General features: G+C 31.2%; 3 protein-coding genes across 5 annotated transcripts; 2 read left to right on the forward strand and 1 right to left on the reverse strand.

The window, feature by feature from the left end:
* LOC109351993 (ribosomal RNA large subunit methyltransferase I) lies at nucleotides 9,973–15,909 on the forward strand. Its single transcript, XM_019593746.1, has 7 exons — nucleotides 9,973–10,426; nucleotides 11,152–11,277; nucleotides 11,832–12,060; nucleotides 12,235–12,421; nucleotides 13,059–13,243; nucleotides 14,592–14,729; nucleotides 15,643–15,909. Exons 1-7 carry the CDS (start codon nucleotides 10,080–10,082, stop codon nucleotides 15,769–15,771), a joined length of 1,341 nt encoding a protein of 446 aa, XP_019449291.1. The 5' UTR covers nucleotides 9,973–10,079; the 3' UTR covers nucleotides 15,772–15,909.
* Nucleotides 16,313–20,684, reverse strand: LOC109351994 (ALA-interacting subunit 3-like). Its single transcript, XM_019593747.1, has 9 exons — nucleotides 20,543–20,684; nucleotides 20,285–20,397; nucleotides 19,404–19,462; nucleotides 19,227–19,301; nucleotides 19,017–19,127; nucleotides 18,825–18,895; nucleotides 17,966–18,263; nucleotides 17,463–17,752; nucleotides 16,313–16,647 (listed from the first exon to the last, which is right to left on the reverse strand). Exons 2-9 carry the CDS (start codon nucleotides 20,358–20,360, stop codon nucleotides 16,593–16,595), a joined length of 1,035 nt encoding a protein of 344 aa, XP_019449292.1. The 5' UTR covers nucleotides 20,361–20,397; nucleotides 20,543–20,684; the 3' UTR covers nucleotides 16,313–16,592.
* Nucleotides 22,336–26,474, forward strand: LOC109351995 (anaphase-promoting complex subunit 8-like). Of its 3 annotated transcripts, none has more exons than XM_019593749.1 (4): nucleotides 22,336–22,484; nucleotides 22,647–22,953; nucleotides 24,934–26,013; nucleotides 26,099–26,474. In XM_019593749.1, the coding sequence occupies exons 1-4, from the start codon at nucleotides 22,399–22,401 to the stop codon at nucleotides 26,192–26,194; spliced, it is 1,569 nt and encodes a 522-aa protein (XP_019449294.1). In that variant the 5' UTR covers nucleotides 22,336–22,398; the 3' UTR covers nucleotides 26,195–26,474. The 3 variants fall into 3 exon arrangements, with proteins under 3 accessions (XP_019449294.1, XP_019449293.1, XP_019449295.1); XM_019593748.1 differs by having other exon boundaries at nucleotides 22,339–22,484; nucleotides 24,763–26,013; XM_019593750.1 differs by lacking the exon at nucleotides 26,099–26,474 and having other exon boundaries at nucleotides 22,340–22,484; nucleotides 24,763–25,746; nucleotides 25,788–25,964.

Below are 27,058 nucleotides of genomic sequence, written 5' to 3' on the forward strand. Positions count from 1 at the left end.
TTTTCCTCACCTATAATTATAGGTATAATATTTATTACTATAAGCTTGATAAATATATTATGTTGAGCATAATGAAAATTAAAGACATCTAAAAAATTCACATCAAAATTTATCTGGAACATATTTACTGATTTTTCAATAATGTCAATTGTTGATGCAAGTATGGCTTTAGATTACACAATTTTTTCGTCCTTGTAGTGATGTCTTGTAGAAAATGCATAATTTTTTAAGTTTTATTTTCAAAATAATAATTAAAAATAAATCAATTGAATCACTTGTGATTGATATATCTATTTTCTTCAATGCGCACACTTTTTTACACTTTTATTTCCAAAATAAATAAAAATATACTCATAACAATTTTGGTACATAAAACATTGACATACATTATGCCCCAAACATATCCATTAAAATTTCATTCAGACATGTTTTGTTTAAAACATAAGCTCTTATAGCTTGAACACATAATTGAGATCATTAACATTATAGTGACTTTTTATGAAGTTTAACATCAATTTTAATGTCACGGTTAAAACTTATTATTCTAATACACTCTAAATTAGTTATTAGGTACTTTATTAATCATTCATGTATTATTCGTATCTTATTTTTATCGTTATGTTCAAAGCCAATAACAAAAATTAATTTATTTTGTGATATAAAAAACGTCCAACTTTTATATCTCCTAATATATTGTTCTATTTGAAGATGAAGGGCATCAAACTTTATAAAATATTAGAAATATATCATTATCCTAATAATTAAAAAATCATCAATAAATTTATAACACGTCATTATTAATACTATTTTAATATTGCCTAAAATTAAGGAATCAAATATAACATTGATTGAAATTGTATTAATATTTGAATTAGTCATTTTTCTAATGTTACTATTCTATTTCTGGTTACTGATTTTAGCTATAAGATAGAGATAGAAAAAATCTCCTTATATTTTGTATTGTTATATTTGAAGATGAAGGACATGAGACTTTATAAAGTGTTGAGGAACACATCATTGTGATATTAATTATAAAATCATTAATAAAATTAAAACTCATTATTACTTGATTCTAAAATAAGATTAATTTCAAAATTCATCTTATTATTAGTTGACTCTAAAATAACTGGAAACACATAAAATTAAAAAACGATCATTATTCTTAATAACTGCTAACAAAATATGTTTCCTATTGTTAATATTTTACAATAATTACATTGCAATATTATAATCAAATCTAAACTCTAAAAAATATATCCATAATAAACATAGCCTAAATTAAGGAATCAGAAATGATTCAAACAAAATATAAATCAAATATATTTTATAATACATACAACTTTGTATATCTTATGATTGCTTTTAATAGAATAAATGTAGAAGAATCAATTGTATTATCACAATTAAATCAAATCAAATATATAGTTTTTTCTTAATCCAAAAATATTGTTTTTTTCTTATAAGGGTTAATGTTACATTGTGATTTTTAAAGGCTTTACCACAACAACAAAATTACATTAAAAATTTGAAGTTTAATTTCTATAATTTGGAAGAATATTATCATTAATACTCAATGTTTACATATAGAAGTTACTATTATTGTTTACATTATTTCTTTCAATATAAATCGTAACTTTTATAATATACATTTTTCACTTAATATTTTTCATAGTTCATTCATTTATGTTATTAAAGTTTTATTTCTATTAATACAGTACATATTTGTTATGAGCTAATTCATCAATGTTTCTTACACCTAACAATCATGTTATACTTTTTTCAATGTTATAAAAACCATTTTGTACCGACTGGTTCAACCGGAAAACCGGTGAACCGGACCCCTAACCGGTACGATACAAGTGTTGAACCGATCAAATATCAAAATCGGTCAAAACTAGTCAAAAACCGGTCAAAACTGGTGAACCGACCGGTATTTTACTAAATCGGTCAGTTTATACACATATATTTTTTTTGAAAAAAACTTAATAACTTAAAAACTCATTACAAAGTGACTCATCTTTCCAACCCTTCTTCAACACTTAAAGGCACATGTTTCCAAGACATATATAGATTACACTTTTTGGTTCCTAACATTCGTGTGTAATCTCACTGACATTTTTGTAATCTTGGAGTAGTATATGAAAATAGGATTTGGTGGAAAAATATAATATCGATGTGAGACAACTTTGACTCATTGATGTTAAATATTAAAACTCCAAATTTATTTGTTTTGTAGAGTGAGTTGTGAACTTGTGTCATTTATTTATATTTTGCGGTTGTTAAGTGATACTTTTGGATTAATATATGTTTTGTAATTTAGACTTTGAATTTGTTAAAGACTTAAAGTTTTTTGTTTATGTGAATTTTGAGTAGATTATAAATTTGAGTATCTACCTATTTAGAATTTTTTTTGTTATAGGTTTATATATATATAAATATAAGTAGGTATGTACGGTTTAATTACTGAACCACTGTACCACTATATCAATACCCTGACCGGTTTGATAATCGGTACAGTTTTAACAACACTGCTTTTTTTCTTTCCTTTTTTTAATTTGTAACAAACTATGGGGTAAAATTAGAGTGAATAAGATTCAAATTTCAAAACAGGGAAAGTGTAATCAATACCATTGCTCTTGTCATGTGAAACATATACTCATGTTACGCTTACCAATATATAACCAACGCCTACCATTGCTCTTCCTTTGTATCGGGTGACCTATAACTATTGATGACTTCTATCTCAATTCCCACTACACATTTATATCAAATATTGATGTATGAAGTTGAACCCATAAATTAAATTGACATTGTTATTGATTCCTCTTTTTGTTTTAAATTTTTAGCCTATATGACCTTCGTAGTAATGTAATCTAAAAAATACAAATGCGGTGATTAATCGTTTTGATTACTAATGCATTATGATAGAAGGTCATAACCCACAAATTTATATTGTGCAATATCCATTAAACAATCATAAATCATTAGTTATGCCGAAGTGGTAATAAAGGTCACATCTTATTACCAATAAATAATAAATTTTCAGCAAATACTATATCTTTAACAATAACAAAAAACAGATCAGTGTTGAACTGAAACTGTTTTTTAGCAAATTTTGTCAACAAATTTAAAAAAAAAAATCAGTTATGTAGTGACTAAAACTGGTCCTAAGAAAATAAAAATAGATCAATGTAAAGACTATATCCTTAAGTGATTTTCAATGAAATAAAATTACAATATGAAAGAAATAACAGGAAATTACATATCTCATTATAATATAAAGTTACATAGAACACATATCATTAAAGATGTCTATTAAACATAGACTTTAACATCCATTACAAATAGAAAGTTATATACATTTAAAAAAATGAACACCAAGGTACCATAGACATGCAGAGAGTCAGCTTCATAACTTGTATACCCTAATGAGACATGAAGATGGAAGGACTGAACCTAATCAGTCAAAAAAATGGTCTAAGAGTAAATGTCATATAACAGCAACAGATCTATCGTTCTATTATAGTGATGCAGACAACTCAAAAATGCTAAACTGTGTAAGACAATGTAAACTTTATCAACGATATAAGCTAAAGAAGTCCTTAGATACATATTAGAAACAACAAAAATGTAAACTTTGAAAATGAAAACTCAAAAAAAGTACCAAAGGAGACCCATTATTTCATAAAGTGATTGTAGTCATGCACAATCCATAAATGTCGAATTGTATCGTAAACTTTTTAAAAATGTAAACTGTTTGTTCAAGATAAAGTAAAGAAGTCATTAGATACACATTAGAAACAACAAATGTAAACTTTGACTTCCAAAGAAAATCTAAATGGGAAAACTTTGGAAATACAAAAACTTTGAAACTCAAACAAAGTAACAAAGAAAACCCATAAAACATAAAAAATGCAAGATTTTTAAGAGAGAAATTTACAAAATATAAACTTTGATTCGGGAAAAAAAATAGTGAACGAAAATGGCTGAGGCTAAAGTTACCTTATTCTCTGAATTTTTGAAGGAAAATGATTTTAAAGAAGTACAAAAATCTCCTATCATCGGTAACAAAAATGGATTAGGTTATCTTATTTGTAAGGACGACAATGGTGAATGGAAGCCCATTAAACATAAAAAAACGAAACTTTTAAGAAAGAAATTTACCTTAAGTAGATGAAGAAGGCTGAACAAAGAAGAAGAAGTTAAAGGGTACACAAAAGTGGGGGAGAAGAAGAAATAAAGTAATGAAGAGGAAATGAAGAGGTGAATGGAGAATAGTGTACGGTAATGAATAGAAAGTGAGTGGAGTACATACATGCAAAAATAATTACACTGATACATATTTTATTAAAATGAGAATAAAAAGGGGAAGGTAGGAATAATAATGACACTAATAAAGGTTTTTTGGCATTTAGTAATTTAAAAGAGAAGTATATAGTATAGTAATAATAAACGTTTTTTTTGTTTTGAATTTTGAAGTTAACGTTTTTTACATTTTTACCCTCTTATAATCCAAGTGTTGGCGTTTGAGGAAGGCTTTTTTTGTAATACTATAAGCCCCTTCAATTCATAAAAAAATACGGCAATGGTGAATGGAAACTCATTAAACATAAAAAAGGCGAGATTTTTAAGAAAGAAATTTACCTGAAGTAGATGAAGAAGTATGAACAAAGAAGAAGAAATGAAACGATAGACAAAAATGGGGGAGAAGAAGAAATAAAGTAATGAAGAAGAAATGAAGAGGTGAATGGAGAATAGTGTCATAATAATGAATAGAAAGTAAGTGGAATACATACATACAAAAATAATCACACTGATACATATTTTATTAAAATGAGAATAAAAAGGGGAAGGTAGGAATATTGATAAAGATTTTTTTGGTATTTAGTGAATTTAAGAGAAGTATGTACGTTTTTTTTCTTTGAATTTTGAAGATCAAGTTTTTTACATTTTGACCCTTTTATAATCCAAGTATCTGCGTTTGAGGAATGTTTTTTTGTAATACTATAAGCCCTTTTAATTCATAAAGGGATACAAAAATATCATTTAGAAGAACATTTTATATTTCTATTTTTTCTAATCTTATAGGATTAAAGGATCATGAAGGTTTCATCAAAAAAATTTGTGTTGCCACTTTTAATCCCTACAAAAATGAACTACTCAAGTAGTTATTGAAACTTAGAATAAATTATAAATTTATATAATAAATTTTTAAAAAAATATATAAATCTAAAGATTATATATATAGAAATATTAAATTAGTTTATGAAACTTCGTTAAAATTCATCTCATTTATCTAATAACAATAACAGTTCTTAGATCAATTTTAATTTTATGAGAACTCAACTTTATCAAGCAAAATCATATTTAGAATAAAACTCAAAGGAATTTAACCCCTCTTTAATATTGGAATATGAAGAGAAATTAAATATTTTAATTTTTTTATTAAAAAATAACTTAAAAATATAGTTATAAAGATTTTTTGTCATACATCACAATCCTCCACTAATGCACTACTGATCTCATCCAACTCAAAGTCCATTAAAAAATTACAACAATTGTGTAAAACTTTACTGGATCCATAAGGTAGGTTGATAATTGTAAACACCCAATTTTAATCGACGTAAAAATTTCAAAAAACAAAAAAGGGGGAAATTTGAATTTCAAACATTGTGGCAACTTGGCTTTTTCTCTAGCCTAACCAGAAACCCTAATCCTCACCCCCTATATAATGCCTAACTTAGCAACTCACAAGGGGGAATCATAAAAAGAAGAATGAGGCAACCCTAATTTTTGAAAGAGAAAGAGGCACAACTAGAAAGAAAAAAAATGGAGAAAAAAGAGAAACTAAAGCAAAGATATCATCTTCTAATTTCATTGTTGAACATCTCGCATTACCATGAACCTTAACCCCAACTTGATTTCACCTTAAACCCCTAATTTAATTTCACCCTGAACCCCAAATTATTTTCACCCTAAAAATTCCCAAATTGATTTGAAACCCCCAACCCTAAACCCCAAATTGATTTTACCCCAAATCTCCAAATTGATTTTTAAAACATATACCCAAATTGATTTTTGAAACCTAACCCCGAATTGATTTTGAAAACCTAATCCCAATTTAATTTTAATTTAATCCTGAATCCTCAAATTATCTTCAAACCATATCCTATTAATACACAATTGTTTTTGTTCTTTTGATTATTATATTATTTTTTTATTTATTTGTTTTTTTTCATTATATGTCTTTTAGTTTTATTTTTCTAATTATTATTATTTTTTATTTCTTTACTTGATTATTATTTATGTGTTTAATAAATAATATACATGTACCTATGTGTCAAAATGTGGTAAAAAAATTATTAGTTTTTTATAGGAATGTGCTAGTGTCTTGTTGCGTTACCTTATGTTGTAAATTCATTTTGATTAAATTTTTTAAAGCGATATGAGGTAACCCACTCTGACCTAGTGTCCTGTTCGCATTACCTTATGTTGTAAATTCATTTCGATTATTTTTTTTAAAGCGATATGAGGTAACTCATTATAAACCTAATGTTTGTTGCGTTATCTTATGTTATAAATTCATAAAAAATGATGAGGTAACTCACTATAGACCCCGGTTCTTGTTGCGTTACCTTATGTTGTGAATATATTTTTAAATTTTTTAAAGCAACGCGAGGTAGCCCACTATAGGCCTAGTGCCTTGTTGCGCTACTTCGTGTTGTGAATTTCATAATAAAAAAATAAAAATATATGTCACTAATAAAACTTGTTTTAGAAAGAAATACATAGCCTTGATTTCTCTATTGCAGCTACGTAGGAGCAATTATTTATCTGTCAGACACAAAAAAATAAAAACATATTTTTCTCTCTTTATTTTGTTTAATAAGTGAGAGTAAAATTAATGTTTTGAATAAATATCCACATAATTGATCTATGTACTATTTTTATAACAGACGGTATGAGGTGCCTAATACTTTCCTCATCTGTAACCGACTCCCGAACTCAATTTTTATTTTCGAGTGAATCAATCATATTTTCAAAAATTGGACGACTCCAATATATTTAATTGCCTATTTCATGTTACACCCATGAAAAATCGATAATGACAATAGTTTAATTCTTAAAATTGACATGTGAGGAGAGAAAAAAAAAATCATTTGAGTTCCTAACCCTATATAAAAAGAGTATAAAAAACAATCATAAATACTTAGGCTTTGTTAAGTGTAACTGCTGTGTCTTTCTCTTCATGAGATAAGAGGAACAAAAGAATGTATGACATTTTTTTTCAAAATGATAACATTTTCGTATTGAAATAATAACTTGTGCCGCCCCTCTCAACCATCGATTCAACCACAGCAACAACGAAATGAAACAAGTTCCTACGCTTCTGATGAAGTCTCTCCCACTTCGTTGTTCCATGCCACAAGTTTCTCCCTCCATCATTCAACAAATTGCTTCTAATCAACCCAAACCCAAATCCAAAGGAGTAAGTGGAATACATACATACAAAAATAATCACACTGATACATATTTTATTAAAATGAGAATAAAAAGGGGAAGGTAGGAATATTGATAAAGATTTTTTTGGTATTTAGTGAATTTAAGAGAAGTATGTACGTTTTTTTTCTTTGAATTTTGAAGATCAAGTTTTTTACATTTTGACCCTTTTATAATCCAAGTATCTGCGTTTGAGGAATGTTTTTTTGTAATACTATAAGCCCTTTTAATTCATAAAGGGATACAAAAATATCATTTAGAAGAACATTTTATATTTCTATTTTTTCTAATCTTATAGGATTAAAGGATCATGAAGGTTTCATCAAAAAAATTTGTGTTGCCACTTTTAATCCCTACAAAAATGAACTACTCAAGTAGTTATTGAAACTTAGAATAAATTATAAATTTATATAATAAATTTTTAAAAAAATATATAAATCTAAAGATTATATATATAGAAATATTAAATTAGTTTATGAAACTTCGTTAAAATTCATCTCATTTATCTAATAACAATAACAGTTCTTAGATCAATTTTAATTTTATGAGAACTCAACTTTATCAAGCAAAATCATATTTAGAATAAAACTCAAAGGAATTTAACCCCTCTTTAATATTGGAATATGAAGAGAAATTAAATATTTTAATTTTTTTATTAAAAAATAACTTAAAAATATAGTTATAAAGATTTTTTGTCATACATCACAATCCTCCACTAATGCACTACTGATCTCATCCAACTCAAAGTCCATTAAAAAATTACAACAATTGTGTAAAACTTTACTGGATCCATAAGGTAGGTTGATAATTGTAAACACCCAATTTTAATCGACGTAAAAATTTCAAAAAACAAAAAAGGGGGAAATTTGAATTTCAAACATTGTGGCAACTTGGCTTTTTCTCTAGCCTAACCAGAAACCCTAATCCTCACCCCCTATATAATGCCTAACTTAGCAACTCACAAGGGGGAATCATAAAAAGAAGAATGAGGCAACCCTAATTTTTGAAAGAGAAAGAGGCACAACTAGAAAGAAAAAAAATGGAGAAAAAAGAGAAACTAAAGCAAAGATATCATCTTCTAATTTCATTGTTGAACATCTCGCATTACCATGAACCTTAACCCCAACTTGATTTCACCTTAAACCCCTAATTTAATTTCACCCTGAACCCCAAATTATTTTCACCCTAAAAATTCCCAAATTGATTTGAAACCCCCAACCCTAAACCCCAAATTGATTTTACCCCAAATCTCCAAATTGATTTTTAAAACATATACCCAAATTGATTTTTGAAACCTAACCCCGAATTGATTTTGAAAACCTAATCCCAATTTAATTTTAATTTAATCCTGAATCCTCAAATTATCTTCAAACCATATCCTATTAATACACAATTGTTTTTGTTCTTTTGATTATTATATTATTTTTTTATTTATTTGTTTTTTTTCATTATATGTCTTTTAGTTTTATTTTTCTAATTATTATTATTTTTTATTTCTTTACTTGATTATTATTTATGTGTTTAATAAATAATATACATGTACCTATGTGTCAAAATGTGGTAAAAAAATTATTAGTTTTTTATAGGAATGTGCTAGTGTCTTGTTGCGTTACCTTATGTTGTAAATTCATTTTGATTAAATTTTTTAAAGCGATATGAGGTAACCCACTCTGACCTAGTGTCCTGTTCGCATTACCTTATGTTGTAAATTCATTTCGATTATTTTTTTTAAAGCGATATGAGGTAACTCATTATAAACCTAATGTTTGTTGCGTTATCTTATGTTATAAATTCATAAAAAATGATGAGGTAACTCACTATAGACCCCGGTTCTTGTTGCGTTACCTTATGTTGTGAATATATTTTTAAATTTTTTAAAGCAACGCGAGGTAGCCCACTATAGGCCTAGTGCCTTGTTGCGCTACTTCGTGTTGTGAATTTCATAATAAAAAAATAAAAATATATGTCACTAATAAAACTTGTTTTAGAAAGAAATACATAGCCTTGATTTCTCTATTGCAGCTACGTAGGAGCAATTATTTATCTGTCAGACACAAAAAAATAAAAACATATTTTTCTCTCTTTATTTTGTTTAATAAGTGAGAGTAAAATTAATGTTTTGAATAAATATCCACATAATTGATCTATGTACTATTTTTATAACAGACGGTATGAGGTGCCTAATACTTTCCTCATCTGTAACCGACTCCCGAACTCAATTTTTATTTTCGAGTGAATCAATCATATTTTCAAAAATTGGACGACTCCAATATATTTAATTGCCTATTTCATGTTACACCCATGAAAAATCGATAATGACAATAGTTTAATTCTTAAAATTGACATGTGAGGAGAGAAAAAAAAAATCATTTGAGTTCCTAACCCTATATAAAAAGAGTATAAAAAACAATCATAAATACTTAGGCTTTGTTAAGTGTAACTGCTGTGTCTTTCTCTTCATGAGATAAGAGGAACAAAAGAATGTATGACATTTTTTTTCAAAATGATAACATTTTCGTATTGAAATAATAACTTGTGCCGCCCCTCTCAACCATCGATTCAACCACAGCAACAACGAAATGAAACAAGTTCCTACGCTTCTGATGAAGTCTCTCCCACTTCGTTGTTCCATGCCACAAGTTTCTCCCTCCATCATTCAACAAATTGCTTCTAATCAACCCAAACCCAAATCCAAAGGTGGTGTTGCAAAAGTTGTATTAAAGAAAGGGAAGACACAATTGTTTAAGGATGGGAACCCAATGGTGTATAGTGGAGCTGTTGATAGAATCATTGGGAAGCCACCTCCTAAGACTGGTGATATTGTTGTTGTTGCTGATGGCACTGAGAAACCAATTGGATGGGGAATGTACAATTCTGTTTCTATGTTCTGTGTTCGCCTCATGCAGCTTCAAGATGAAGCTACCAGGTCCAATTTTTCATTTTATTGTTCATTCCTTTCTGTGGAAATTATATTGTTTCAATAATTTATGTAGGACTGATTTTTGCTGTAGTCAATTATGATACAAATAATTTATGTTGGATGTGTTTGCTCAAAAGCCGTTTTAAGATAATCTATTTTGGTTGTGTAAATTGTAATAAGGATCACTTTATTGTAGTTTTTTTTATGAGACAAGTTTTTCACTGGGAAGGGGCAGGGAAATTGTGCAGCTACCGGGGTTTGAACACTTTATGTTCCGCAGCTCTACCAACTGAGCGACCCTCTTGGGGACATCACTTCAATATAGTAAATTACTAAAAAAAGGAATGAAAATGCTTGTTTAAGTTGATAATATTTGTTTGGTATGCTACAAGGGTGATATCAGAAAATATGATTGTTTTCAAACTAATCAAACACCCCTCCCCAAATTTCTAGCTTCTTCAGAACTCGTTTCCCTATATTTTTTTTCCAAACTTCAGTCAAGTTTGTCAGATAAAATCAAGAATGTTATTTTTCTCAAAATAAAAGTTGTTTTTATGGGAAATAATCTTTCCTAAACACCGCGTGTTTGGATTAACTTGTATTGTGTTTAAAACAACTTATAATAGAAAGCTCACTGAGACAGCTTTTAGGAAGGAAAAAAAGCAAATATTTGCTGAACGTTCTTTAGCCCACTGACCAGTCATTTGGTTGGCAATTCCTGATGAATACAGTGATTCGTTGAACATGGAGAAGCTGCTCGAAACAAGAATTGAAGCTGCTGTTGAACTGCGTAGAAGTCTGGGTCTTCCTTCAGTTGATACAAATGTATATCGTCTAATCAATAGTGAGGGTGACAGGTGAGAGATGTATGGGTTGAACTTCTCTTCTTTATGTTTATGTTTGTCAACTCAAAAACATGACATAGAACATCCTTCTTTATGTTTATGTTTGTCATCCTTAATGTATTTTTGAGTATTAGAATTAAGGATGTTCTGTGTCATGTTTCATTTCGTCAATGATGCTTTCCTTCTCTTTAATAATACATATATGTATGCCCAACAGTTACCATGTTAGCTAACCATCTTATTATTGTATCATATTTAGAATTTACTTACGTTGGAATGTTATCAACTAGAACTCCTTTGATGCATTAATACCACTCTCAGTACTATGATATTAATATTTAATTTCTGATACATGTTCTACAGTAGATGCACATCACTTTTTATTTGAACGTCTTTTCTTTTACAGGGAGCCTCATGCATTGGGCTGCCATTTTTAGTTGTTTCTTGCACAGCTTTATATATTAAGTATATCTAATGTCTGATACTCACCTCTCTAGTTCAAATGATATTGCCTCCAAAAAGGTTGCTTGCATGATTTTGAGTTGAGTTTTACTGGTTCCTTACAGATTATCAGGGTTGATAATTGACGTCTTCGGAGATGTAGCTGTCGTAGCATCATCTGCTGCTTGGGTTGAAAAGTACAAACCAGAGATAGAGGCATGTATCAGGAAAATTGACTATATCAATCATATAAATTGGAGGCCATCTGTTGAAATTTTAAAGGAAGATGGAGTTAATGTGTCTGATTTAAAGGAAATGCATTCAAATTCAACTACATGCCCTGAAAGAACAAAGGTATGTTATGATCCATTATAATGTTGTTCATCAATTTTTCAAGTTGTCCTTTTGTTATAGTCGTTGGCCATTTTTTATGCGAAGGCTAAACCTGACATTGCACTTGATAAGAATTACAGTCATTGAGATAAGAAATTTACTGAATTGTCAAATTTTGGGGCATGTATCTGTCAGATTATGGAAAATGGAATTGCATACACAATTTCACTGAAGGGCCAGAAGACAGGATTTTATGCAGACCAGCGTGAGAACCGTCAGTTTATATCAAGAATTTCAGGTGGTCAAAAGGTTCTTGATATTTGTTGCTATAGTGGTGGTTTTGCTCTAAATGCAGTGCGTGGAGGTGCTCTGAATGTCACTGGTACATTATATGTTGTTAACTCTCGCTTTTTTTGTTGTTGTAAATTCTCATCTGTGTATGATCAACATTATAATATCTATAAAAAATATCAGCATTATAATATCTATAAAAAATATCAGCATTATAATATCATAGATTCAACTGACTCATGCTTGAGCTGTAGAAAGAAAGGAAAGCATACAGCTTACCATCAATGAGCAAGTAAAGTTCAGTATAATTGAGACTATCCAAATAGAGAACTAAACTGTAAATTATAATGTTATTAGGAAATTTTAGACAGTTAAATAAAATCTGTTAAAGGTATTGGTAATAAAAGATCTCACCTTCTAACTTTAGACCATCAATCGGAAGGCAATTTGCCATCCAGTATATGTGTTCATTATCTTACTGATATGATTACTTTAAATTAGCTGAATTTCTTTTCCCGTGCTGATAATACTTGAAATGTGGCGTTTGGATTCATCAGGGGCAATAGAGAGTTTCCTTTGCTTTACATTATTACTCTGTATTTTCGAAAATTCTTTGCATGAAATGAATAATATATAAAGGGGTATTTTGACAGACTGATATATGTTCTTTTGTGGGCCCAGGAGATGACTAATTAAAATAAGTCTGATTATGTCAACACTTTTGTTAGGCGTTGATTCATCATTGCCAGCTCTGGAGCTTGCTAAAGAAAATGTTGCACTTAACAACATGGATCCAGGAAGAATATCCTTTTTGAAAGAAGATGCAACTGAGTTTATGAAGGGTGCTCTCTTAAGAGATGAATCCTGGGATATTGTCATCATTGATCCCCCTAAACTGGCACCATCGAAAAAGGTACCAATTGTCGTAGCAACATATAGTTATCTTACAATATGATTTGACACTTAGGCTTCAATTAAACTCAAACGGAGAGTTAGAGGGCAAATTGTTGCACCGTGGCTATAGCATTTAGCTTGTTTTGAGTCTTCTTGAATGAGATGTTTTATGAATGCAAGCATAAGAACATGCTAACCAAATTCTACATTTGCATGTAAATGGAGAACCACGCCACAAAAGCTAGCTATTGTAACCACATTAGAATCTTATATTTCCAATATGAGACTGAAGTCTCATACCTTGCAATTTGACCCTAACAGTAAATTACTCTCATCCAATACTAAGCAAAATAAATCTTTGTAAGGAAAATTTTGAACCAGGTTTTCTAACCTGAAAATTGGATGAGTTCCCAGTTATTTGGGTTTTTCGATGCTGGTTTATGACACGATTCTATGTTATTGCATTTCCTAGTATGCAATGCAGAGCTGACTTTGTTCTAACAGATATGGTAAGGGAATTGGCAGCTTTCCTCCATTGTTTTTCTCTTTTAGTGTAGTTTTGTCTGTTTTGTTTAGGAGGATTTCTTGTCCTCTCTTCGTTTTCTCTTAATGAATCTCTTCTTATTCTGAGAAAAAAATGAGTTCTGTACTTCTGTATGCTTGCATTCTTGACACCCATTTCGAGAGTAGTTGATTTTGAGATAGTAATCAATGGAAATTGCAAAGCAACTCTTGCTTCTTTATGTGACACACATATATACATGCTTGCTGCATTGGAAATATGTTTAGTGGTCAAGGATAAAATTTAGGCTTTTTATGAGCCACACGAATGTTAGAATCTCTAAATGTTTAATGACTTGATCTATGTAATTGTGCAACCAGTGCCTTTCCTCTATTTATATGGAACTAGAATCAATTACATGAGTGTAGAACTTGCAAATTCTTGTACACAGTTTTGTCTCCAAAACTTGCATTACCAATATTTTTTCTGCTTATTTTCTGCTGTCAACCTTATATCTTGGCTTAAATATGTTTTTAGTCTACGAAAATATAGGCATTTTTTATTTTAGTCCCCCAAATTATTTTTCTTAGTTTGTAGTCCCTACTTTAGTTAATCATTTTGGTTTTAGTCTCGGTCTTTAATGTGTCAACAGTCAACACCACAATTGGCCACATCACCAATTATTACGACACATATCACAAAATTTTTGGAACTAAAACCAATTACTCTGCTGCTAGACACTTCATCTGAAGGAACTAAAACCAAAATTTTGGATTATATAATGGTCAAAACCCAAAAAATAAATTAGAGTGACTAAAACCAAAATTCGATATATTTTGAACGTTATATTAACATTATATTGCAGGTTCTACATGGTGCATCAGGTATGTACAGAAATTTGAATTCGCTTGCCATGCAGCTTACTAAAAGAGGTGGTCTTCTGATGACATGCTCTTGTTCTGGAGCTGTGACTCAAAGTGGAATATTCTTGCGTATCCTTCAGGTATTAACCTTTATAACCTATATGCTGCTAGTCTTTTCTGAGATTTATCACCCAAGCCTTATTTTATTACAAGGAGTTTCTGATAAATCATAGGTCTAACAATCAATAAACTTTGTCCTTGCTTTACCAGTGGCTAATTCTGAATTATAAAAATAAGATGTTCAGTGTAATATCATGGTTTATTAATACCAGCAGCCGAGACTCCTTCCTAGTGAGGTTTGAGGAGTGTAGATGTGCGCAACCTTACCCTGTAAGCGGAGAAACTATTTCTGGGATTTGAACCTATTACCTTATGGTCACAAAACCAATCTTACCGTTGTGCCAAACTCACCCTCTAAGAAATATAAATGGGTTTAATGATTAAGGTATTAATACGATGCTTTTGGAGTAAACAAGAGACTGGTATGAGTTGCAGATGATTAAGTTATTTCTTTCCTAAAGAATTACTGTAAAGAGTTATGTTTTTATAAAGAGTGTGGTTTTGTTATGGTCATAAATGTAAATTTAGAGTTTTATATATATATATATATAGTGATATGTATATATGCTATCAGTGTAAAACTTCTTTGTTCACTCATCAAATCATGTATTTTCAAATTATTAAAAGAGTTTGATTATCGTCACTAAGTTAAATTGTTTAAATAAAGTGCTTACATATCATTAGATGGCTGTCAAAAACTTTATGCTGAGGATGAATGAAAGTTGAACTCAGTATATAAACTGTTTGTTACTCCCATTTTGGGGTATTCACCACCAAGTGTGATATGAAACATTTTGACCATTAACATTTATCTCTGCAAAATTATTGTGCTAGCAATGCCTTGCTATATGGTTGTTGGCTAGAAAATTAACTAATAAGGGTAACTTGTATATTACAAATTGTTAATGTAAATCATTCTTTTCTTTTTATTAGGGTGCAGCATCTATGGCAGGGAGGAAAATCACTGTTCTAAGACAGGCTGGAGCAGCTTGTGATCATCCTATAGACCCATCATACCCAGAAGGTGCCTACCTATCTAATGTTCTATTAAGAGTTTCATGAGTATTGTATTTGTACTTCATTCTCTTAATTTCTTCTGTGAACTCTATTTTTTCCCCTAGAAATATCCTCTTCACATGCGATGGTAAAATTGTGTACATTTATCATTCACATATTCATTAGACTTCGCGCATTGTTCTACCCTTTCTTATTTTATTCAATTTTTTGACCCAATGCAAATTTTCTTTTCATCTGTCACAAAAGATAATGTATTTCACTCATTATTTGAAAGAAAAAAAATAATAACATGCTTTCCCTCATGTTAGTTGCACATGATAAATCCTACATTATAATAAAACATTTTAGCAAAACTAATACTTTCATTTTCTATTTATAAAATTACAACTCATTCATTTTAAGCTTATTCCTGAAATGGGTATGAAGCAATTGGGTCTTTCAGCTCTATTAATGGAAAAGGACAAATTACTTTCTATCTAATTACAGAATATGAAAAGTACTGGCATTAGGTTAAAATTAATATAATGACATAATTAATGAATAAGAATAAGTTTTGTTCTATTTTCAATATATTTGACACTCCTAATTCATTAACATTATGTAGATGATATCACTAACTCGTTCAGAACACTGAACTGACCATACATTTATGAAACGTAACTAGCACATATGCAAGGCACTATTTGTCAGAAAATACAAAACATTCCAATCCTGAAGTAGAAAATAAGAAGAAAAATAAGGGAAGTGTTATAAAGCTGTATTAGAAACATTGATGTACAAAATTACACTGCCAATGTAGTCCATAGAATATTCAATCCTTGCAACAATCTTCAAAGATCAAAAGCAAGCATAATTAATTTCTATGCTCATTGCCCTCCAGCATTTCTATTCCATGATAAATATGAGGGATCTCCAAGTTGCCTAAAGAAAGAGACAGAAAGATTAGAAGCTAATAATAATATTTAACAATTATATAAATTGCCATTGTGCATGGCTGTTGAAATATAAGACTTTTATTTCAATCAATAAACAACTCTACAAAATTCAACTGATAGAAAATTGAATCCTACAGTGGATAGAAATGGAAAGAAAGGACAAAACATGCATCATGTACAACAAAATCTATGTAAACCTCCTCTGCCATTTTAAACAACCTTGTGACTTTTGCTATTTATTATATGCATGTTCTGATAAAAGATTTTCATAACTGATCTCTAACCAAAATAAACACATTAATGAGTTTTTTCCCACTCTAGTAGTCCTTGCATGAATAATCTCATTTTTTGGGGGAAATTATATTAATTATACTGGTTACCACTCTTTTATAAAATTTACACAAACTTCCCTTGATATTTATGCTATTATTACACTCACCTCTCCTGAAGAGTGATATCGAATTTTTGCATACCTCCCCGAAAAAGGAGTAAGTTTTGAAACAAGGAGGTGCCAGCCAGATTTAATTAAGTCAATCATCAAGGGGGGCCAATGTGATTTCCTTCTTAAATCTTCATATGTCAGAGAATATCAGAAAGTATTTCATGAAATACACATAACATACAATAAACTAATGTTGTGCTAATGCATCTACTATGTGCAAAGAGTGAATGCAATCAACATCACATACATATGCAAGAAACAAAGCAACAAATAAGAAAGCATACTAAGCTACCACATAAACATCCTAGCTTGAAAAAGGAACTTGCAGAGTAGAAAGAGATGGAAATATGTTTTTTTACCTTGGCTTGACAAAATATACAATGGTAAAAGCCATAGCCAAAAAGAAGCTCAATCCTCCAACACATAGATAAGCAAAGCCAAGGAAGTCATTCTTCCCACCGAGCCAGCTAGCAGTTGACAGTACAAGCTTCTTCTCGCCATTAAAACTATACGTGTTGTAACGATTCTTCAATGTCACGTGTATCACATCGCCTTTCTCCAGATCAACCTCAATCTTCCCGTACAACTTCCTAAAAGTTGGCAAAGCTGCGGTTCGCATCCACACAATAAGATCCTCCTGGTCACTCAACTGTTCCATAACAAATTCAAAAAGTGAGTGACTTATCTCATTGATGCAAACTAACAAATGAGAATGACACAACACTCATGCAAAGAACAATGGCATAAAAGTGAAACAAAAGGCAAGGAGGAATGGAAATTTGTGTAAATGGTTCCATATGTTAAGGGGTCTTTACATTAGATGTCTGATTCAATCAAAATACAAGCTCGCGCGAAGACTTACTGGTATGTTTTCATCGAGATGAGCACCACCTATAATAGAACCCTTCTGGAAATTTTTAGGGAAAACATCTTTTCCAAATTTGTGCTCCCTATCACTCTTCCAGGAAATGCCTGTCTTGTTCACGGTCAAATTACTTTCGCTGCGTGAGAAGCTGTATGTGTCATTGAACAAGCTCCAAGCTATAAGACCACAAGGTACAATTGGCATTCCATTAGCGTTATCTTCAGGATCACAACCACTTGTTGTGTTTGCTTTCCCAGCATCCCTCAACTGCTCATCATTTCGGCTTTTAACATACCTAAATTATAGAAAATCAGCATATTTATCAGAATAAAAACAATTATATACAATGTATATGCATTGGAATCCACTGTTGACCAAACAAACTTCAAGAATGAATATTATTGAAGGAAACAGTCAGTTGAAGACAACGAAATGATAAACCATAAAGAAAAAATATAAACTTCTATAATTCTACGAATATAAGATGGATATATAAGAAATAAAGAAATTCATAATTTCATTTCACTATCTCTTAAAACTTCAAATCCTACAAATAGTTCGTTGTTATCTCCGACATACTTCCCTAAGGTTCCAGAAGTTCAAGAACAAATAACTGTCAACATACTCAAAGTTCACTCTATAGCTTAGATACATCTCTACCGCTTCATCACAATGAAAAGGTGAAACTGGAGATTGAACAAGAAGTGCACATCATTGTGGAAGGGAAATAAGAGAGAAAAGCAACAATTATCAAGATCGCCGAAGAAGAAAACCAGTAGATCCCTCTCACTTTGTAAATGTGAAATTCAAACAGATAAGGAATGTACGAAGCATGAGAAACGAAAGGTCTACATACCGACGATGATTCTGGTAGAAGTTGTCAAGCTGATAGTAAACATAAATAGGAGACTTCATACGCTTCTCAACCTATTCATGAGAGCAAAGTTGAATAAACCACAAGATCTTCAAATTTGAATTTCATAATTCATCAATAACATGAACACGGTTAATACAAAGAAAAAGAGAAAATGGGGTCATGGAAAATTACTCGTAGCTCCCTAGTGCACGTTTTATCCGCAGAGCTCTGAATGTATGCTACCTTGTCTGTTACATTTGCGGGTATGCACTGCAAGTCATACCTATCAGCAAGTTCTACGACCTGATAGATAGATAGATAATATGAAAACCAAAGTCAGCACTTGGCATTATACATAGAGCTGCAAGAAAAAACTCAGGATGATATTTTACTCATGCATACATCTCGAGAAGCTAGTAGAGAAGCAACTCCAATAGGAATGAATACGACAGTGACAATCAAGAACGCTGATATAACCTGTGGGAGAAGTTACACCTCGTAAGTGTTGATCTCTAAATCCATGTAGGTTAAATATATTAGCATTGATCACATATTACATATAAAAATTGGTAGACTTACCGCTCTTGGAGTAAGAATGGGCTTGCATGCTGGAAGTTCTTGTTGAGTAAACTTAGAATCTGAAAGGCATAAAAAATTTCAGTAGAAACAACATAGGAAACCAACACACTTCTTGTTCAACCAAAACATAGTATCTGACTACCTCAACTACAATTGTAGTTTTATGTGTGGATATATTAGCTTAAAAGAGATTTTAAGATAATCTGGTTTGTTTGAATTGTGTAAAAAGAATCACTTCTTATGTATTACAAGAGATATGGAATAATTGGAAAAGAAAAGGTTATTTTGTTTATGGCAAAATGGTATTTATATCTTATGGATGTGAAATAAAAAGTGCAAAAAGAAAGTTTCAAAAATAATACTTAATATTTAACTTACTGGGGAAAAAACCTTTGACCATCTTTAAAAAAAAGATTTGGATCACTTTAATCCCTTTTACCCAAACATATTTGAAGAAAGAGTTTTGTCGGGTAGATTATCATTCTTAAACATACTACAAAAGTTATTTAACAGTCACATAATCACATGAATTTAAGTTTTAATCTTATTATCCATGAGGAGTAACCCTGACTTTTTTCAAGTGATCAACCTCGCCATTAAGTAACTTTTGATTGTTCATGGTTTAAATGTTCAATGTTCTCTCCTCTAACCTCTAATAATGAATAATTACTCTCACTACATACGCCAATATGGTAAGATTTGCTTTATTAGTAAGTCATCTATATTCATGAAACATAAATTCAAAAAGTTCAATACAAGAATACTACACCATGTCCTTCATAAGTGAACCTTAACAATACCATCCAAACATGCACAAAAAACAAATTACCAAAAAAAAAACATGGGTATTCACAAAAAACAAAGAGAAGAAAAAAAATTACACTTGGGTCGCTTGGTTTGTCTCCTGTTAGCTGTGGAATCGTTTGATCCTTCAGCTCCTAAGGTTGGCGGAGCCATAATTGAATCAATCAAAAACTGAACCTTTTCCAAGAACCTTAAAGACCCAGATGATAATTGAAGACGATGATAACAGAGAAAAATGAAAGAATTAATAAAGAGACTTTGAATATGAGAGAGAGAAAATGTGTCTTTATAATAGTCAATAATTGAATTGAAGAATGAGAAAGGTAATGGGTTACCGGTTAGGTGGGTAGCTCGGAGAATTGACTTCTAATTAAGAAAGGAAGAGGGAAGTGGGGTGTTTTGGCGGGGCCGGCCGGTTACCCTTTCCCTCTCTCTTTCTTTCTCTCTCTAGAAAGAAGAGGAGGGAAGAAAAGAGAGAGAGAAGAAGAAACATGCAAGAAAGAAACAACAAACGTGAGACCAGTCAAACTAATACAAATGTAACCATAATTTCATGACACAACTTTTAGAATAATAGTTTTAATAATGGATTTAATATGTATACACTGATGGTGTAAGTGATTATTACACTGTCAGCAAATCTCTACCATTCATTTGTTAGCTAGTGTTGACTTTTAAATAAAAGTGTTATAAATTAATGGTGAATAATATACTGAAAGTGTACAAAACTTTACATTGTCAGTGCATAGATTTTAAACTCTTTGATAATTAAGTTGTGATAAAAAATTGTATGTATTGATTATATGTTATTTACCATTCATTTTTATTTATCGTTAACTCTTTAATAAAAGTAATTTAAATAAATTATTGTGGATAATATAATGATTGTGTATAAAGCTTTATATTGATAGTGTATAATTATTATGAGGTGAAAAATTATGGATGAAAATTGAAAAGTGAGAAAATAAAAAAATTATTATAAGTTGCTCAAATAATACTATTTTTTCCACAGCTATGCTAGATTTTTTTTTTCGTTTCTATTTTATTATTTGAAGTTTCTAATTTTGAATATTTCAAACGTTCCAGAATATAGACAATGACACTGGCTGAAAGTTCAATACTTGAATATATTATGTGACAACGTGTAGCTTGTAACTATAGAAAGCCGGCATAATTGAAGAATAGATATGTAGAAGTGCACTTATAATATCAATATTTCTTGGACTTTCCTGCTATATATGTTGGATACTTTATTTTAACTGTCATATTTAAAATTACTTTTTTAGGTTTACATATTCATATTTATGATCCTTAGTTTATACCTATGTAGTTGATATAACTTAACTAGATGCTTTCAACGATAATAATATGGACGAGAGCCAAAAGTTTTTAGGCAACTAAAAAACAAAAAAACAGATCATATATTTGTTTTGTAAAGAGCACGTGATTTGATAATAATGATAATATTGTTGCACAATATAATATTTCTCACCTCACTTACAAAAAATGATTTGGAATGCAACATATATTTTAAAATACCAACTGCTAAAATCTACACCAAGAAAATAAAACACAATTAAAAATATTTTTATCGAAGAGTTTTATTAAAAAAGAGAGGAAATAAATAAGGGTAAACAAGAAATAGTTTCTTGAATAATATATCATTTTAAGCAAACAGTTGGCATTCGAATTTGTGCTTCCAAATTGTTAATTTTTTATTATTATTCATTTTTAAATAAAAGTAATACAAATAAATGATGAATGATACATTAATTTTGTATAAATATTTACGCAATATTTATACTATTATAAAGGAAAACTCAAAATAATCACCCACCATGGTGTAATTTGTGGTTTTTACTATTTTGTCATCACTATTTTCTAACTTTTGCAAAAAAAAATGATATATAACTCAATATTCTTCTGATAGTTAATTATTTCTTATTCTTACATTATCACTATCATATAATATAATGACTCTCAACACGCATTTTTAAATAATATAGTATATTTATGTAAAAGACATTCAATAATAACTTCACAACTCAAAAGGTACTAGAAGAGAGTGGCTTAGTCCAACTACTAGAAACATGTACATATTTTTCGAAAAGTACTAGAAGAGAGTGACAACTACCTGAGATAGCAATTTCGAAAAAGCAGTTGGCGCGTCTCACATTGTGTAACCCAATCGATGAGTTCCAAAGATAGTTGCAGAAGCGAACTTCGCATTGCGGTTCGTCAACTCAGCGATCGATGCCTCTACTCTGCTTCCAAATGGTAACGTTACTACTAAACTAAAACCCTAGAAACTAACATTGCATCAATAACTTCGGATTTTAAATCCCATCTCAAAAATTTGATTTTGAAGTTCCCCTTTGCTTCTATTTGTAGTTTATGTAAATGGGTCAGTGTTTGATTCTGTAAATGATGCGCTTACAGGGCAGCAGAACAGTTGGTGGGTATTGAACAAGACCCAGCAAAGTTCACTCCTACTAACACCAGATTCCAGCGTGGGAGTTCCAGCATTCGTCGCAAATACCGCACGCATGACATGACAGCAACTCCAATTGCGGGTGTTTCGTATGTTGCCACTCCTGTGATGGAGGAGGATGAACTTGTAGATGGTGATTTTTACCTTTTGGCCAAGTCTTATTTCGATTGCCGCGAGTACAAGAGAGCTGCACATGTGCTACGCGACCAGACTGGGAGGAAATCAGTGTTCTTGAGATGTTATGCTCTGTATCTGGTTAGCTATGTTCCCCCTGCTTTAGATTTTCTGTGTGTTAGTGTGGTAGTGCAACATTTGGTTTTCATTTTGATGCATTTTAGTTTATTTTGAACAGAGAAAAAATTGATTGGTTATTCATCTGGATGTTCCAATGTGGTTAACTAGTCATGATTTATTCTAATTCAATTAGTGTACTTTAAAAGGTGGCCCGATGCATGAGGTCTGCACCTATTGGAATCCGGTGAGAGTAGATGTGTGTAGCCTTACCCACACAAATCGAGATGTTGTTTCCAGGAATTATTTAACTCTAGTGGAGACAAGAGGATTATGTGTAATAGAAGTATAGAAGCATGACATTCTAATTGTCACTTTCATGGTGCACTCTATTTCCATTGGAAGATGTTTGTCCATTGTCATCTAAACTGATTGCGATTAACTAGTGGCAGGCTGGCAGCTACGAACCTGAGGGGTCGTCCAGCATATTTGTTATACCGACTTTATTACATTCTGTTGGGGGAAGTAGGTCCAGCAATTGATTACCTTTCTTTGCTGAGGCAAGGGTGTGCAATGATCTCTGAACATTTGTCTTTTATCTCATTTGACTCTGGTACAGAGGTACAATGAGCAACCACCAGCTAACTGACAAGTTATGTCTTGATGGTTTCCTCCTTTTGTCTTTACGATGCGTCTCTTAGCCATGCCGGTATGTTACATGTATCTGAGTATTTTTTGCAATTAGTTATGGTGAGTTCAAAGTTAGGGAAGGATATGCCTGAAATCAAAATTCTAATCCCAACTGTATTTTATTTGATAATTGGAGTTGAAGAGTAATTTGGCTATTTAATAACTAGTTAGAGATAAGATGTTCTCACACTTAATGTCACAACCAATAAAAGTTAGTACCCTAGTGGCTGGTATCAAATTTGGTGGTTTTCTCAAACTCATTTGAAAAACATATTATTTCAATAATAACATGAAATGGAGTTTTCGTATGTAATATGAGCATTTAAGCTCAAGGTTAATTTGGATGTATGATTCATGTAAGAATGTGCTTCCACCAAAGTAGCAAACAGTGTCTTTCATGAACAAACTCCTCCAAAAGTAGGTATCATTATCGTCATAATAAATATCTAGGAACTGCCCTAATACGTGAATAAGAACTTAATAGTCCCATGACAAAGTCAAAATCAAAAGTTAAAAAAGAACAAGAGCTTAGAAGTGTACCTGCAAATTAAAACATGAGGCACCTTTTAATTTATTTGGTGCAGTTACAGAAAAACTGTAATGTTATTTCCTGGTATATGGATCAAATCCCATGCCAAAATCAGTAATCTCAGCATGTTACTTATCTATTTCATATAATGTGCTTTCTGGTTTCCGAAAGAAAATTTTCCTATCACTGGGTGCGTTCAAAACAGGTTATTATAAATAGTTATGTGAGAAAGCTTTTGAGAAGTAAACAATATTCTAGTTGCAAACATTTTCCTGCTACACTTGCCTTTACTGTTTATCAAGTTCCTCCTCTTATCATTCTAAAGAATTGTTTCTTGGACAAAATATATATACAAAATGTTGACAGAAATGGTTTGTCATATCTTTTGCATCACTAGCTACTATTCCCTTATGGGAAAGCTAAAAAAAAATAATGTGTTGCACACTGTTACATGTCAATGTTTGCGAATTCATGACATAAGCAACCAGTGTTTTCATGCTTTGCATATATCCTCTTTTAAATTCATGTACATTATCAATATGAAAGAACTGAATATTTTGGAATTTCACATCATGTGTATAACATCTTTTTTCCATACTTTGTGCTTCATACAGGCAGGCGAAAAGCGAAAAGAGGAAGAGATGATCGAACTCGAGGGACCTCTGGGTAAGAGTGATGCTGTGAATGGTGAATTAGTTTCTTTAGAGAGGGAGTTGTCAACACTTCGCAAGAATGGCACAATCGATCCTTTTTGTTTGTACTTGTATGCTCTCGTGCTCAAACAGAAAGGCAGTGAGAATCTGGCACGTACAGTACTTTTGGAATCTGTGAATAGCTATCCTTGGAACTGGAATGCCTGGACTGAGCTACGATCTTTATGCACTACTGTTGATAACTTGAACAGTCTTGCTCTCAATAGTCATTGGATGAAGGATTTCTTCCTTGCCAGCGCTTATCAAGAATTAAGAATGCACAATGATTGTTTGTCAAAATATGAATATCTACTAGGAACCTTTGGCTATAGTAATTACATACAGGCTCAAATTGCAAAAGCCCAGTACAGTTTGAGGGAATTTGATCAAGTTGAAGCAATATTTGAAGAACTGCTGAGGAATGATCCTTATCGAGTGGAAGACATGGATATGTACTCCAACGTGCTTTATGCTAAGGAGTGTTTTTCTGCTCTGAGTTATCTTGCCCACAGAGCATTCACAATTGATAAATACAGACCTGAATCTTGTTGTATCATTGGTAATTATTACAGTTTAAAGGGGCAGCATGAAAAATCGGTTATGTATTTTAGGAGAGCCCTTAAATTAAACAAAAATTATTTGTCTGCTTGGACACTTATGGGTCATGAGTTTGTTGAGATGAAAAACACTCCTGCTGCAGTGGATGCATATCGTCGGGCAGTAGATATAGACTCATGTGATTATCGTGCCTGGTATGGACTGGGACAAGCCTATGAGATGATGGGTATGCATTTCTATGCTCTTAATTACTTCAAAAAATCGGTGTTCTTGCAGCCAACTGATTCTCGGTTGTGGATTGCAATGGCTCAATGTTATGAAACCGAACAGCTCCACATGCTCGACGAGGCAATAAAGTGTTACAAAAGGGCAGCAAATTGTAATGACAGGGAAGCAATTGCTCTGCACCAACTAGCAAAGCTGCACTCCGAGCTGGGGCACCCTGAAGAGGCAGCCTTTTACTACAAGAAGGATTTAGAGAGGATGGAATCTGAAGAGAGGGAGGGACCTAACATGGTTGAGGCTTTGCTCTATCTTGCAAGATATTACAAATTGCAGAACAAATTTGAAGAAGCAGAGGTTTATTGTACACGTCTTCTGGATTATACTGGCCCAGTGAGTCTAAAATATTCAACAAAATTTTCAATTTGAAACAAGTAACTCTCAACAACTCATCTAATGATTTAAATCTGTCTTACAGGAAAAAGAAACGGCCAAGAGTTTACTTAAAGGGATGAGATCAACTCAATCTAGTTTCCCTTCAATGGAAGTTGAGCACTCACCTCCCATGTCTTGATGAAACATTGATGTTCTATGCTCCATTTTTCAATTTTGGTATAGCCACATCAAAACTGAGGAAAACATGTAAATTATCTGAATTTTCATTCTTGTACTTGAGTGCTGCACAATTCACTAGTTTTTTAATGTTAGCCTTAACATGAGAACAAGTATTACAAAAATTGAAGTCCAAAGTAGGATTTTGGTTTCCAAGCACATGAGTCTTAAGTAAGAAAGAGCTTTTCTTATCTACTGTGATTTCGTGTCAATGTCAAAGGTTTGTAGTTTGTTGTCATGAAGATTTGTAGTTTTTTAGATGCATCAATTTTATGTTAAGATTATTTAAAATGTTATAAATTATGAATATGTGGAGACCAACTACAATGAGAACAAACTTGGAAATTATGGATTGTGTTTTTATACATGCCCCTTCCAGATCTATCTATCTATTAACAATATAATAAAAAAACCTCCCTCATGCCACATGTCACTTTCTCCTTCTCTCATGCCACATGTCACTTTCTCCTTATATTTTTTCCTTCATGTCACATGTCACATCCTCCTCACATATTTTTCTTCCTACTTTTTATATATTATATATTTTATATGCTAATAATAATTTAATATTAATTAGTGATTAGTTCATGTCGCTACCCCGCTAAAATTGATTGTTTACAACATCTATGTTTTGATATGTTAAAAAGTAATAGTCATTGAACATTAGATGAAATTGAAATCATTTTTCACATTCAAATTATTTCTTTACATTAATCTATCTATATAATTTAATGTTTACCATTAATCTAAGAATAATTGTACTTTTTCACCTCATCAAAGTTTTTTGACATTTTTCGCACTGAATTTTAACACTACAGTTCAGATT

Source organism: Lupinus angustifolius, chromosome LG07 (assembly GCF_001865875.1).
Source record: "Lupinus angustifolius cultivar Tanjil chromosome LG07, LupAngTanjil_v1.0, whole genome shotgun sequence".
NCBI lineage: Eukaryota > Viridiplantae > Streptophyta > Magnoliopsida > Fabales > Fabaceae > Lupinus > Lupinus angustifolius.